The sequence below is a fragment of the Callionymus lyra genome, chromosome 18, assembly GCF_982586985.1.
Source record: "Callionymus lyra chromosome 18, fCalLyr1.hap1.1, whole genome shotgun sequence".
NCBI classification, from domain to species: Eukaryota; Metazoa; Chordata; class Actinopteri; order Syngnathiformes; family Callionymidae; genus Callionymus; species Callionymus lyra.
In genome coordinates, this window is record NC_141835.1 from 232,660 (window position 1) to 247,902 (window position 15,243).

At 41.5% G+C, this 15,243-nt stretch overlaps 2 protein-coding genes across 2 annotated transcripts; one reads left to right on the plus strand and one right to left on the minus strand.

The window, feature by feature from the left end:
- Positions 1 to 2,533: 2,533 nt before the first annotated feature.
- disp2 (dispatched RND transporter family member 2) lies at positions 2,534 to 12,105 on the plus strand. The gene is made up of 10 exons (XM_087780329.1): positions 2,534 to 2,747; positions 6,521 to 6,629; positions 6,780 to 6,997; positions 7,060 to 7,089; positions 7,154 to 7,277; positions 7,499 to 7,614; positions 7,670 to 7,782; positions 7,844 to 7,941; positions 8,016 to 8,174; positions 8,347 to 12,105. The coding sequence occupies exons 1-10, from the start codon at positions 2,677 to 2,679 to the stop codon at positions 11,518 to 11,520; spliced, it is 4,212 nt and encodes a 1,403-aa protein (XP_087636455.1). The 5' UTR covers positions 2,534 to 2,676; the 3' UTR covers positions 11,521 to 12,105.
- A 130-nt stretch (positions 12,106 to 12,235) lies between these two features.
- Positions 12,236 to 14,827, minus strand: rpusd2 (RNA pseudouridine synthase domain containing 2). The gene is made up of 3 exons (XM_087780047.1): positions 14,223 to 14,827; positions 13,174 to 13,470; positions 12,236 to 13,109 (listed from the first exon to the last, which is right to left on the minus strand). Exons 1-3 carry the CDS (start codon positions 14,634 to 14,636, stop codon positions 12,483 to 12,485), a joined length of 1,338 nt encoding a protein of 445 aa, XP_087636173.1. The 5' UTR covers positions 14,637 to 14,827; the 3' UTR covers positions 12,236 to 12,482.
- Between the last annotated feature and the right edge of the window lie 416 nt (positions 14,828 to 15,243).

The following is a 15,243-nucleotide window of genomic DNA, read 5'->3' on the forward strand; positions in this document are numbered from 1 at the left end:
AGTACAAGGTATAGTGTCGGGTACACTCATTGAAGCATATTAGGTTTACAGAAGTATTTTTTTCAAGTGTGTACTCAGAGAATACTTTATTACTTTTTAATACTTCTATTACTTTTTAATACTTCTATTACTTTTTAATACATCTATTACTTTTAATACATCTATTACTTTTAATACTTTACTTTTTAATACTTTATTACTTTTTAATACTTTACTTTTTAATACTTCTATTACTTTTAAAACTTCTATTACGTTTAATACTTCTATTACTTTTAATACTTATATTACTTTTAATACTTCTATTACTTTTTAATACTTTATTACTTTTTAATACTTTATTACTTTTTAATACTTTACTTTTTAATACTTCTATTACTTTTAAAACTTCTATTACGTTTAATACTTCTATTACTTTTAATACTTATATTACTTTTAATACTTCTATTACTTTTTAATACTTCTATTACTTTTTAATACATCTATTACTTTTAATACATATATTACTTTTAATACTTTACTTTTTAATACTTTATTACTTTTTAATACTTCTATTACTTTTAAAACTTCTATTACGTTTAATACTTCTATTACTTTTAATACTTATATTACTTTTAATACTTCTATTACTTTTTAATACTTCATTACTTTTTAATACTTTATTACTTTTTAATACTTCTATTACTTTTAAAACTTCGATTACGTTTAATACTTCTATTACTTTTAATACTTCTATTACTTTTTAATACTTCTGTTACTTTTAATACTTCTATTACTTTACTTTACTTTTTAATACTTCTTTTACTTTTCAATACTTCTATTACTTTTTAATACTTCTATTACTTTTAGTACTTCTATTACTTTTTAATACATCTATTACTTTTAATACTTTACTTTTTAATACTTTATTACTTTTTAATACTTTACTTTTTAATACTTCTATTACTTTTAAAACTTCTATTACTTTTAATACTTCTATTACTTTTTAATACTTTATTACTTTTTAATACTTCTATTACTTTTAAAACTTCTATTACGTTTAATAATTCTATTACTTTTAATACTTCTATTACTTTTTAATACTTTATTACTTTTTAATACTTCTATTACTTTTAAAACTTCGATTACGTTTAATACTTCTATTACTTTTAATACTTCTATTACTTTTAATACTTTACTTTTTAATACTTTACTTTTTAATACTTCTATTACTTTTAAAACTTCTATTACGTTTAATACTTCTATTACTTTTAATACTTCTATTACTTTTTAATACTTCTGTTACTTTTAATACTTCAATTACTTTACTTTACTTTTTAATACTTCTATTACTTTTTAATACTTCTATTACTTTTAATACTTCTATTACTTTTTAATACTTTATTACTTTTTAATACTTTACTTTTTAATACTTCTATTACTTTTAAAACTTCTATTACGTTTAATACTTCTATTACTTTTAATACTTCTATTACTTTTAATACTCTATTACTTTTTAATACTTCTATTACTTTACTTTACTTTTTAATACTTCTATTACTTTTAATACTTTTACAACTTTTAACTTCCTGGACTTGAACCAACAACCTTCACTTCAAACACATGTAGATTCTGATGCAGATAAATATTTTTGTCACAAAATACATCACGAATGTGAAGTTTCCAAATACATAATAAAGTATGTACATAGTACTCTGATGTATACATGTACATGTACATGTATACATCAGAGTATTATCTTGAAGTACGTTCAAACTTGTACTTCTTGAGTGAAGAAATAAGTAGATCATAGTAGAAAATATAGACTTTCAGCAAATATTGATAAATCCACGATTAAATGTTTAAAGTTTGTCACTAATGGTCAGAATAAGAAGAAAATATTTGTGTTAAATATTATAATATATTATGTTATATTGTATTATATATTATATTATCTATAATAATAATATAATATAATTATATATTATAGTTCTATTTAAAGTCTTATCATAACATATCTAGAAGCTGAAAAGTTTTTTTTTTAAACAAATTTAATTCATATTTACGCTCATTTTTAATGTATTTTTAGATCTTGATCAAAATAATCAATAACTGAAAAAAACGTCTTACTTTATACTTTTTAGAAGAAAAAAGAATGAATATTGTTGAGTTTGAATATATGCAACATTCTGACAAAAAAAAACAATAATTAACAATAATATTCCAAAGCATGAAATGACTGAATATTAAAAACTTCATTTTTAAAACGGTTTCTATTCATTTTCTATTTCGAAGAAGAAAACAGAAGCAAATAAAATCACGAATAACTATTTCTTGAAGCAGATCTCTGCTGCCACCTGGAGGAAGAACGTGACATTACAGTTTGGGTTCATCGTTTTATTTTCACGATTTAAAACCTGAAGCTTCTTTTCACCTGCTTGACTGACAGGTGAGGATTGACTACGTCATTGTAGTGAAGATGAAGAGAATCATTGAAGAGTCACGTGATGCTGATGTTCTGCTGAAGCTTTGATGCAACAGAACCGGTCTGTGGACCATCAGAACCTCACGCGCCTGTCACTCCAGCGTCAGCATCAGCGACGAGCGTCCAATCACAGCTCGACTCCAGGACCATCATCATCATCTTCATCATCTTCATCATCATCTTCATCTTCAGCAGCAGCTCCTCCAGACTTCAACATGGACGCCGCGTCGAGGCGGAGCAGCGAGCAGATCCTGGACGAGTCTCTCACGGATCATGGAGGACTGAGGTGAGCATCTGAGCTTCTGAGCTTCTGAGCTTCTGAGCTTCTGAACATCTGAACATCTTCACCTGAGACAACACGAGCTCGCAGCTGCAGCTGCTGACGGCAGGTTCGTCCACGTCTATGCTGACATGACATCAGGAGGAAACATGTTCAACAGTTTCATCAGAAGATTCAAATTCATTAGAAAATCAAGATTTTGACTTTTATTTCCTTAAAAACAATTATTATTATAAACTCATCTTCACTTTAGTCAGAAAACACACACATGTGTAAATATGTGTGTCTGTGCATGTGTGTTGTTGTGATGTGTGACTCTATTGTATCATCAGTGTGTGTGTGTTGTTGTGATGTGTGACTCTATTGTATCATCAGTGTGTGTGTTGTTGTGATGTGTGACTCTATTGTATCATCAGTGTGTGTGTTCTTGTGATGTGTGACTCTATTGTATCATCAGCGTGTGTGTTCTTGTGATGTGTGACTCTATTGTATCATCAGTGTGTGTGTTGTTGTGATATGTGACTCTATTGTATCATCAGCGTGTGTGTTCTTGTGATGTGTGACTCTATTGTATCATCAGTGTGTGTGTTGTTGTGATGTGTGACTCTATTGTATCATCAGTGTGTGTGTTGTTGTGATGTGTGACTCTATTGTATCATCAGTGTGTGTGTTGTTGTGATGTGTGACTCTATTGTATCATCAGTGTGTGTGTTGTTGTGATGTGTGACTCTATTGTATCATCAGTGTGTGTGTTGTTGTGAGACTCTATTGTATCATCAGTGTGTGTTGTTGTGATGGGTGACTATTGTATCATCAGTGTGTGTTGTTGTGATGTGTGACTCTATTGTATCATCAGTGTGTGTGTTGTTGTGAGACTCTATTGTATCATCAGTGTGTGTGTTGTTGTGAGACTCGATTTTATCATCAGTGTGCGTGTTGTTGTGATGTGTGACTCTATTGTATCATCAGTGTGCGTGTTCTTGTGATGTGTGACTCTATTGTATCATCAGTGTGCGTGTTCTTGTGATGTGTGACTCTATTGTATCATCAGCGTGTGTTGTTGTGATGTGTGACTCTATTGTATCATCAGTGTGTGTGTTGTTGTGATGTGTGACTCTATTGTATCATCAGTGTGTGTGTTGTTGTGAGACTCTATTGTATCATCAGTGTGTGTTGTTGTGATGGGTGACTCTATTGTATCATCAGTGTGTGTTTTTGTGATGTGTGACTCTATTGTATCATCAGTGTGTGTGTTGTTGTGAGACTCTATTGTATCATCAGTGTGTGTTGTTGTGATGGGTGACTCTATTGTATCATCAGTGTGTGTTTTTGTGATGTGTGACTCTATTGTATCATCAGTGTGTGTGTTGTTGTGAGACTCGATTTTATCATCAGTGTGCGTGTTGTTGTGATGTGTGACTCTATTGTATCATCAGTGTGCGTGTTCTTGTGATGTGTGACTCTATTGTATCATCAGTGTGCGTGTTCTTGTGATGTGTGACTCTATTGTATCATCAGTGTGTGTGTGTTCTTGTGATGTGTGACTCTATTGTATCATCAGTGTGTGTGTGTTGTTGTGATGTGTGACTCTATTGTATCATCAGTGTGCGTGTGTTGTTGTGATGTGTGACTCTATTGTATCATCAGTGTGCGTGTGTGTGTTGTTGTGAAGCGTGACTCTATTGTATCATCAGCGTGTGTGTTGTTGTGATGTGTGACTCTATTGTATAATCAGTGTGTGTGTGTGTTGTTGTGGTGTGTGACTATTGTATCATCAGTGTGTGTGTGTTGTGATGTGTGACTCTATTGTATCATCAGTGTGTGTGTGTTGTTGTGATGCGTGACTCTATTGTATCATCAGTGTGTGTGTGTTGTGATGCGTGACTCTATTGTATCATCAACTTGTGTTGTTGTGATGTGTGACTCTATTGTATCATCAGTGTGTGTGTTGTTGTGATGTCTGACTGTATTGTATCATCAGCGTGTGTGTTCTTGTGATGTGTGACTCTATTGTATCATCAGCGTGTGTGTTCTTGTGATGTGTGACTCTATTGTATCATAAGCGTGTGTGTTCTTGTGATGTGTGACTCTATTGTATCATCAGTGTGCGTGTGTTGTTGTGATGTGTGACTCTATTGTATCATCAGCGTGTGTGTTCTTGTGATGTGTGACTCTATTGTATCATCAGTGTGTGTGTTGTTGTGATGTGTGACTCTATTGTATCATCAGCGTGTGTGTTCTTGTGATGTGTGACTCTATTGTATCATCAGTGTGTGTGTTGTTGTGATGTGTGACTCTATTGTATCATCAGCGTGTGTGTTGTTGTGATGTGTGACTCTATTGTATCATCAGTGTGTGTGTGTTGTTGTGATGTGTGACTCTATTGTATCACTAGTGTGTGTGTTGTTGTGATGTGTGACTCTATTGTATCATCAGTGTGTGTGTGTTGTTGTGATGTGTGACTCTATTGTATCACTAGTGTGTGTGTTGTTGTGATGTGTGACTCTAATGTATCATCAGTGTGTGTTGTTGTGATGTGTGACTGTATTGTATCATCAGTGTGTGTTGTTGTGATGTGTGACTGTATTGTATCATCAGTGTGTGTGTGTGTTGTTGTGATGTGTGACTCTATTGTATCATCAGTGTGTGTGTTGTTGTGATGTGTGACTCTATTGTATCACCAGTGTGTGTGTTGTTGTGATGTGTAACTCTATTGTTTCATCAGTGTGTGTTGTTGTGATGTGTGACTCTATTGTATCATCAGTGTGTGTTGTTGTGATGTGTGACTCTATTGTATCATCAGTGTGTGTGTTGTTGTGATGTGTGACTCTATTGTATCATCAGTGTGTGTGTGTTGTTGTGATGTTTGACTCTATTGGATCACCAGTGTGTGTTGTTGTGATGTGTGACTCTATTGTATCATCAGTGTGTGTGTGTTGTTGTGATGTGTGACTCTATTGTATCACCAGTGTGTGTGTTGTTGTGATGTGTAACTCTATTGTATCATCAGTGTGTGTTGTTGTGATGTGTGACTCTATTGTATCATCAGTGTGTGTTGTTGTGATGTGTGACTCTATTGTATCATCAGTGTGTGTTGTTGTGATGTGTGACTCTATTGTATCATCAGTGTGTGTGATGTTGTGATGTGTGACTCTATTGTATCATCAGTGTGTGAAGGGCTCATTTTATAAACAAAGCATGATTACAGCTGGAGGAGTGAAGCCATTATTACGTCCGAATGGACTCTCGTAACCTCTTGTTCGTCCAGATTTCAGAACAACTTAATATTAGGTGGACATCAAAACATCTAAACCCATCACGGCCAGATTGTCAGATCAAAGCGACCGACCACACGTAGCCATGAGCTCATGAGTGTATGAATCAGCTACAAGCTGCCACGACTCAACAGAACTCGTCGCTGATTCAACAGAAGTAAATTAAACTCTTGGGAGGTCATGTGACATATGTTGACTGTGTCACCATGACAACAGCGACAGGAAGTGCTGCTGTGGAAAAACAAGAATATTAATGCACTCGTGTGTGAGGCTCATGACACACAACATTATATCTTCTACATATATTTGTCTTGATTCAATGTTCCATCATGTTAGCAGCTCACATCAGGTTTATGTGAAGTTTGTTGATGTTGAAGGTCATCCTTCTACTGACTCACCTGAAGACAAACACCTGCTCATGATCCTTCACTGGATCATGACATTTCTTCAGCGTCTGCTGTGCAGGTGAGTCACAGCTTCATGACGTCTGTTCTTCTTCTCCAGCATCATCCCGGTGCTGTCTTTGTGTCCTCCTGACCTAGAGGGCGCCGACGAGGCAGACGTGGATCTTTGTGACGGCTGCAGCAGAGCCTCCTGCCAGCTCTACCATCAAGTACGACCCTCATTTAACATCAGACACGTGACCATGTTTATCTCAGTCCAGCTGGTTCAGATGTGAGCGCTGGTCCAGTCAACAAGAGGCTCAGATCTTTGACCTGGTAACAAGCTAGCAGTCACACTGTACTCCACTCTTTGGCTTTAGGTTTCCCAGGGTGTCCGAGCTGGACCTTATCTGTCGCCGCAGTCCAGCAGACGTCCTCACGGTGGCCTTCATGAACCTCTTCAACCCAACATCACAGATTTTCATGACAACAGAGATACACCAGTAGGTTCTGATCATCATGGTGCAGCCAAGTGTCCCGGGCTCCACAGGTCAAATGAAGGCGGGGCCAAACAACCCAAACATGAGGTGCCAGTCAGGTGTGTCTGGACTCAGTTGTCCATCTTCAGAAAATGTGTGTTAAAATGTGCGTCTCTTACAGGGAAGGTGCAGCGTCCTGGCTGGTCAGAAGGTCAGTCCCTCAATTGTGGAACACTAGTATCATCTACCATGACAACACCTTGATGTTTGGGCAGGTATTCACAGGCGCTGGTGGATCAGCCGCTACTGTGGCTGCTGGGTTGTGCAGCACTGCTGCTTGGATGCTCTCTGGCCGGACTTCTTATCGGACCACTGCCGGACTTCTCAGAGCCTCTACTGGTCAGCCACACCAGAACTACCACCAGAGTTCATTAAAGTGGGACCTCATAGCAGAGGCACAGTCGTAAACACAGTGCAGACCACATTTCTAGTCGGGTTAGGGTGGAATTTGAAGGCAGCACAGAAACTGATGCCACGGTGTTAGAAAAAGAAGGAATGAAGCTAACAGCCCAATGAAGAAACCTTTGCTCACCTAACCCTTTGTGCACTCTTTTTTCCAGGGTTTTGAGCCAAGAGGAACGGATATAGGGGTTCGCCATTCAAGCTTGTCCAGGCTGCAGGAGAACTCTGGTCCCGGGAAAGTATTGTCCCCTTTACCACAGCAGCTCACAAAAAGGTATACATGAAGATCAAGTATTTGCATCCTGAGGTTGATGTCCTCCCTATGCTAGCTTTGGTGTGTCCGCTGGTGACGATGGAGGTCAAGACCCTACAAACCCACGGACTAAAAGAATTGTTGAGTTGAGAGATATTTACTCTGAAAACGTCCTTTGCAAGACTCCAAGTAAGTTTGTCTCAAGTACAATTGACACCATTGAACATGTTTTCCTTCTTTCTCTGTCCAGACCATCATTTAGCTCAACTAGTGTTTCGCTCAGAGAACTCAGCCAGTCTCTGGAGTCTCAAGTCAATCCAAGCCATGTGTGAGATTGAGATCTCCAAGGTTAGTGCTTCTTTATACTTTAATTTCCAACCCTAATCCGTCGTCACAGCATCTTAATCTTGAATCTGCTTCAGATTCGCTCGCAGGCCCAGTTCCAGGACTTGTGTCAGCAGCACATAAGAACAGAGTTTGACTCCCCAACGGGCGTCAGCTGCTGCCCCAGCTGGTCTCTTGGAAATTATTTGGCTGTTCTCAACAACGCCTCTAGCTGCCTCAGTTTGACCTCGCAACAGGTATCTTTTTTTTATCCAAAGAACCAATTAATTGCTTAAAATTGTGAGGATTCATACATTTATGTTGTCCTGCTGCACGACATCCGAGACAAGTCGTGGAAAACGGATCTGGCCTTGTTGCAGTTCATCTTCACTTCAACATCCTTAATGGGAATTCTTTTTCCCACTTCAGGTGTCAGACTCTCTGAGCCTGCTGAGGAAGTGTGCTCACTACTATCACCAGCGACTTCTGGTCGAGGCCTGTGTCCAGAGCCCGCTGCACGGCAGCTGCTTCTCAGTTCCATCCCGTTGCAAACAAACCAAACTTGTTTTCCAAATCCTGCACTTCCTGGTTGATAAGGACTTCCTCGGCCCCCAGACGGTCCAATACCAAATTCCAACGCTAAAGTACAGCCTTCTTTTCCTACCAGTAGAAAAGGGGGTGCAGATGATGGAGACATACATGAAGAGCCTTGAAGGCAAAAGTCTGTCGTACAAAAACACAACCATCACTGGCATCGATTTTGGAATCAAGCAGACACTGTTCAAATACTACCTAGCAAAAGATTCTGTATATCCAGTCTTGGCCATCATCTCTCTTGTCTTCACGATGTCTCTATACCTTCAGTCTCTATTCTTAGTGGTTCTGAGTGTGACGGCCACCACAGGTTCCCTGCTCACTTCGTACTTCCTTTACAAAGTGGTCTTACGACTCGCCTTCTTCCCCCTGGTTAATCTGTCGGCTGCAATTATTCTCCTCGGGTGCTGCTCCAATCATGTTTTCATTTTTGCCGACTTCTGGCATCTGCAGCTATCCCAGAACCCTTCAGTTGCACTGGAGAGGAGAGTAAACAGAGCTCTTCGGGAAGTAGGCCATTTGATTCTGGCTTCGGGAATGACCTCGAGTGCTGCTTTCTTTTCAGGTTATATCAGCAGCATCCCAGCAATCAGATGTTTTTCCATCTATCTTGGAATTGCCTCTTTGATTAGTTCACTTTTGACACTAATATGGCTCCCGAGTTCTGTTATTCTGCAATATAACTACTTGGAAAAATCCTCAGTGCCTTTTGGGGTGCAGAGATGGAATCTATGTTGCTCCAAAAAGACTGGTGGCTTTTGGGAAACAAGTTCACGCAAGCGCTGTCTCTTTAAGCTAGTGCAGAAGGCACGGGAACTCAAACGAGGTCTTGCAGATACCTCAAGTTTAATCTTTCTGAAGATCCTGCCCTGGGGAGTCGTCAAGTTCAGGTACATCTGGGTGTGTTGGTTTGCAGTGCTCGCTGTCGGTGGCACCTACATGTCCTGCATCGACCCAGGCATGATGCTGTCAAACCTGGATAGCCGGACCACACAGCTGTTTCGCTCCAGTCACCCCATTGAAAGATATGACGCAGAGTATCGCCACATGTTCATGTTTGAAAGACAAAGGAACGGGGAAGACAAACCAGTGATGTTAATGCTGGTTTGGGGCGTCAAACCAGTGGACGACGGTGATCACTTTGACCCATTGAGCAACGGCTCCCTTCTTCTTGACACAACCTTTAACATAAGCCATCTGGACGCTCAGGTGTGGTTGAAGGACCTTTGTGAAAGAGTTCAAAACCAAAGCTTCTACTATGCACCTTCTCCCAAGAATAAAATGGAATTAAGCGACAACGTTTGCCTTGTTGAAGAACTCACACACTGGATGTCTGCCAGAAGATGCTCAAGTGCTGATTCTTCAAATCTTTGCTGCAATAACAGTTATTTTCCGTACAACCCAAGTATTTTTGAGAGCTGCCTCAGTATGATGCTAGCAGAGCGCTACCAAGAAGGACACCTGACCCACAACGGCGGAGTGTACTTTAAACCCGATGGCAGTGTTGCTGCCCTGGTGTTAGCGTTCAGGACCACATACCTGTACAGCTTTAACTACAGCAGAACCAGCCTGTTCTACCGGGACACTGTATCATGGTTTGATCGAGAACTTTCCGAAGCACCACAGGGGCTAAAGAAGGGCTGGCTGGTCAGTCAGCTCGCTCTGTTCGACCTCCAGCAGTCGCTGAGCTCAGAGACGATGGCACTGGCTGGACTCTCAGTGGCCGTCACGTTAGCAATGCTTTTGTTGACCACTTGGAATTTTATATTAAGTTTATTTGGTACTGTGGCAGTAGGTGGAAGCGTGTTTGTCACCATCGCTCTGCTTGTGCTCCTTGAATGGAAACTGAATGGTCTGGAGGCTCTTTTCATATCGTCAGCTGCTGGACTGTCTATCGACTTTGTTGCCAACTATTGCATCTCCTACGCTTCTGCTCCACATTCGGACAGAATCGGAAAAGTAGCTCATTCCACCAAAAAGATGGGATGTCCTGTAGCAATAGTTTCTGGTGCTTTCTTCAGTGCAGGGATCCTCATGTTGCCTGCCACGGTGCTGCTGTTTAGGAAATTAGGGATTTTCCTGTTTCTGGTCAAATGTGTAGCATGTGGATTTGCTACGTTCTTCTTTCAATCACTGTGCTGCTTCTTTGGACCGCAGAAGAGCTGTGGAATCACGACCCTGTGTTTGTCCGACCCCAGCGACGGCACTTCCTCGTCTCGCTCCGAAGAGTCGGGATCAATTAACGGAGCATTCGGCAGAACAAAGCTAGGCAGTGAGCCCGCCAGTTACTTCTACCAGAAGAACCCGAGTCAGCATAGAAAGACCAGAGGAGGTTGCGGCGCCGAGCAGTACGAGCTGCAGCCACTGGCATATCGCTTGAGCGACAGCTTCGACAACAGCACGTGTACCAGCAAACTTTCCAACAGACCTTCTGTGCTGTCGGATGAGATCGAATACTGCGGGGGAGGCGCAGGTTCGACTGGAGAAAGGGCAGAGATGATCAATGAACGAACAGGTCGTCCCACTGAAGCGCTGCAGACCTCCTCTCCGTACAACTCTCAGCGAGCGGTCACCAAAGAAGACAGATCTCAAGACAAGCTGCTGTGTCAAAACTGCCAGGACCAGAGATGGAGAAATAAATCCTTCTCATCATCTTCAAGCAACGAAGAGACCATCAACAGCCAAACTCTGGAGACCAGCGACCTGCCCTCTCTCAGCACCGAGGAACAAGCCACTGAGAACCCGCTCCCCTGTCAGTCCTGCGAGGGCTTCTCTGACGATATGTGCCTCACTGACCCGGGACCCTCAGAAGAACCGCCTGGAGGACAGGAGGCTCCGTCACAACCTGGAAGTCTGAATAGTAAAAGAGAAACACTTCGACTCTCACTTAACAACCCGGTGTACGAGGCCAAGAGCCGAAGCAGCCAAAGCGAGGACGTGGTCATTCTGCCCAACAGTAAAGCGGACCTGCCAGACGTGTGGATCAAGAGGGGTCAACGAGACTGTTGAACATGTGACCGCATCAAGAGCATGACGGTCAACAACTGGCCTGCTGAAGGGTATTGAACACACTTCAGGCTACATCCACCTCTCGAGTCATCAGATGGTGTTTCCATCAGTGGACACTAGAGGGACATGTCATAGTGTCAAGATAAGAAGTTGAGGTGCAGCGTCATTAAGTTGTTACGGTTCAGAGGTTCATAGCAACGGAGCTTCACCTTCGGCGAAAGTTGATTCTATCAAATGCAAACACAGCAGTTTTGACTCGAGAGCCTCAGAAGTATTGATCCCCGAGTCACCATGAAAGTGTGTGTGTTAAGGGAAGTGTGTACGTGATGTGAACTCGTGTCTGAGGTCGTGTTGAACCTGGAAACCTTCAGCCAAACTTGCTTGAAGCTTTTGAGGTAAAAACGCTTTTTCTATACTTCGCTGAGATGTCATTTCCACCAACGGCGTGTCTTATCGTAGTGACGTGTGCAAAGATATTTATGGAATATTATCGTTACAGCAGATGTTTGAGTCACATGACAGATGGATCTTCATCCTTCAAGTTCTGCAGCGACGACTCGAACAGAACCTCTTCCTCTGGATCACTTTGAGTCACAAAGATATGAAATAATAAACATTATTTTCAAGCAATTGTTTTTCATCTCATTCATTAAACAACACAACAGTGACAATCTTTAAACTTAAGGATTTTTACAAACACTCAAGTCATGTTAAGTTAACATTGACTGCACTTTTATTTTAATGTAATTCGATCTACTTTTCGTTGAGGTAAAAAGGAAAACAGTTTCTATAACAAAAACCACCAGAAGGACGAGTCCAGATTGAATGTTTTGAAAGTTTAACAGTTATTTGAAGTATAAAGAAATAAAACAAAAAGTAGAAAAACTCTTAGTCGTCAACAGTAGAATCTGATGAGAATATCTTTAAAGTCTCAATCAAGTCTTTATTCAAATAAAAGACTTTCACGGCTCAGGCCAGTCTTCTTTGGCCCAGTCAGGGAGATCCGTGGAATACTCAAAGTCTGGTCCTTTGTAGCGTAACGCATGAAGATACATGACCAGTTCTGACGGCGTCGGGTCGGCCCGCACCAACTTGCACTCGCTGCACAGGTGGTCTGGGTCTGCAGGGGTCTCCCGGTCCGTCTGTGAAGGTCCGTCTCCGCTCACCTGATCCGACTTCTTCTGATCCGATCCCTCTTCAGGAACCACTTTAGAGTCCAGACCTTCCTTAGACTTGTGCTCCTCCGTCAGCGCCAGGTAGAGGTCCTCGTCACTCAGGCCCACCTGCCCACCCTTCCCCCGCTGAGGACCCCACGCCGACGCCCCGTAGATGGGATCGTTGACGATGGGGAAGCCCAGGAACTGCAGGTGGACTCGGATCTGGTGCGTCCGCCCGGTCAGAGGCCGACAGCACACGACGCTACTCCTGCCATTGAAGCTGATCCTGCTGAAGACGGTCCTGCAGTCCTTCCCTGCAGCGTCCACACGGCAGAGTCCGATCTTGAACGAAACAACCAGGATGGGCTCCTCGCAGACCAGCTCTACTTCAGGAAACTCCCCTTCGACCCGGCACACATACTCCTTCTCCAGCTGTTGAAGACAACACCACTGATCACGTGACCACAGAGGGAGCAGAAGCTTCTCTTGGACTGACCTTCCTGTCTCTCACCAACTGGTCCAACTGCTTGGACTTCTCCAGCGTCCTGGCGAACAGCAGAACCCCGGAGGTGAGCCGGTCCAGGCGGTGCACCGTGTGCAGGGCGGAGACTCCGTGCTCTTTACCCAGGATGAAAATGACAGAGTTGTGTCTGAAGCGACCACACGGGTGGACAGGTATGGAGGCCGGCTTGTCCACCACCAGAACCTCCCCGTCGTCCACCAGGACCTTCAGAGGACTGCCCACCACCGGGGGCTCGTGGCGATGAACCGTGTTCCTCATGTGATCGTTGTTCTGCAGGGAATCCACATCTTGTTAAGAACTACTTATTCAAGACGGGTCTTCTTTAAAACCACCTAAAATGAAGATGAAGACCAGAAAACTAACATTTGTAGAAGTAACTGCAGTGAACGAGTCTGTAAAGTATTTGTATTCAAAGTAAAAATGTGTAGAAACGTGTTGAAATGATGGCATAAAGAAAAAAGACTGATGTGAAAACAAATTAGTAGTAGAACTATTAGTAGAAGTAGTAGTAGTAGTTGAAGTAGTAGTACCTAGTAGAAGAAGTAGTAGTAGAATTAGTAAAAGCAGTAGGATTAGTAGTGCAATTAGTTGTAAAAGTAGAAGTATTTGTATTATTATTATTAGTAAGTAGACAAAAGTGTTGTTGAATGAAGTTTCTCGGTGTGAGAAGATGAACCTGAAGGTCAAAGTGGAAGAAGATGAAACACGAGTTGAAGATTCATTCAAGTGAAAAAGGTAGAAAAAGAGGAATGAAGAACGAGTTCGAGAGATAAAAGGCTAGAACAAGCTCGGGAACGAGCGAAAACGATAAAAGTTGTAATGGTTAAGTTCGTATAAATGTGTAGAAGTTCAAAGACGTTCAAAGATTTATCTTTATCATTCATCACATTTATCTCAAAATAAACAAGACTTTCAGTAAAAACGTTCAGATCCTGATCAGGAACATGAAGTCTTGGTTCTGATCTCAGCTCATCAACGGGTCCAGGTATGAGAACTTTATTGGACCAGGACGTGAGACTCACCTGCAGGACTACAGTCAGATCTTCCACTGGAGTGTCGTTCAGGCGGATCCGACCCACCTGAGCCGCCCTCAGGTAGTAGTCCAGAGACTCGCACCTGAACTCGGCCTTGAACACCTCCAGGAGGCTCTTTCCCACCCAGCGTCCCTTGCAGTAGGTCTTGAAGTCAAAGTAATAAGGACGGACTTTCCTCAGACCCCCTTCGAAGAAGTACGTGGTCTCGTCGAAGTCCTGTCGACTGAAGCTGACGTCACTGTTGCGCTTCTGCGGCGCGGGAACGAACCTCTGGCCCGGAAGGAGCGTCTTCCTCCCGCGACGCTTCTTAGCTGGACCTGCGTCCTGAGGAACATCTTCAGGAACATCTTCAGGAACATCTTCACTCTTGCGTTTACAGCGTCCTTCAGGCAGCGGCTCCATGACGCCAGACGCGCACAGATGACGTAGGCTCAGGACGCGACACACGCGGGTGAAGCAAACACAGAGAATGTTTCTTCTTCTGTGACGTAGACACGAGCAGCGTGACGTCAATTGTCAAATCTTGAGACGTGGACGCGCCTTGACGCGCACGAGCAGAAGAACATGTCGTTGGACGCACGAGCTCGAAGCTAATGTGGCTAATGTGCTGCTCCAGGTCAGCGTCTCGCGTTGATGACGTCAGAGCGTCAGCGTTGACAACTATAATGTTATCAAATTACATTTTGATTCTAGTGATGATGAAATGAATACTTCTATAAAAACACTTTGCTCAAACGTTTCACTTTAAATTCTCATTTTTTTTGTTGAATCGTTTAGTTCAATATTTACGTCACAATTTGACGTCATGAAAATATTTAGATGTGATTGACTTGAAACAATAACATGTCGCAAATGTCTTCAACATGTTATTGTTTAAAAAAAACACATTTTCTTTGTCATATTAGTAAGAGTTTGTAGTTTAAAGTTTGTGTAGGTAAATAAATACAAACATTCGTCTCTCAGCAGCTTCTGCTTTTATAAATATGGTTATTTTAACACTTTCATCATA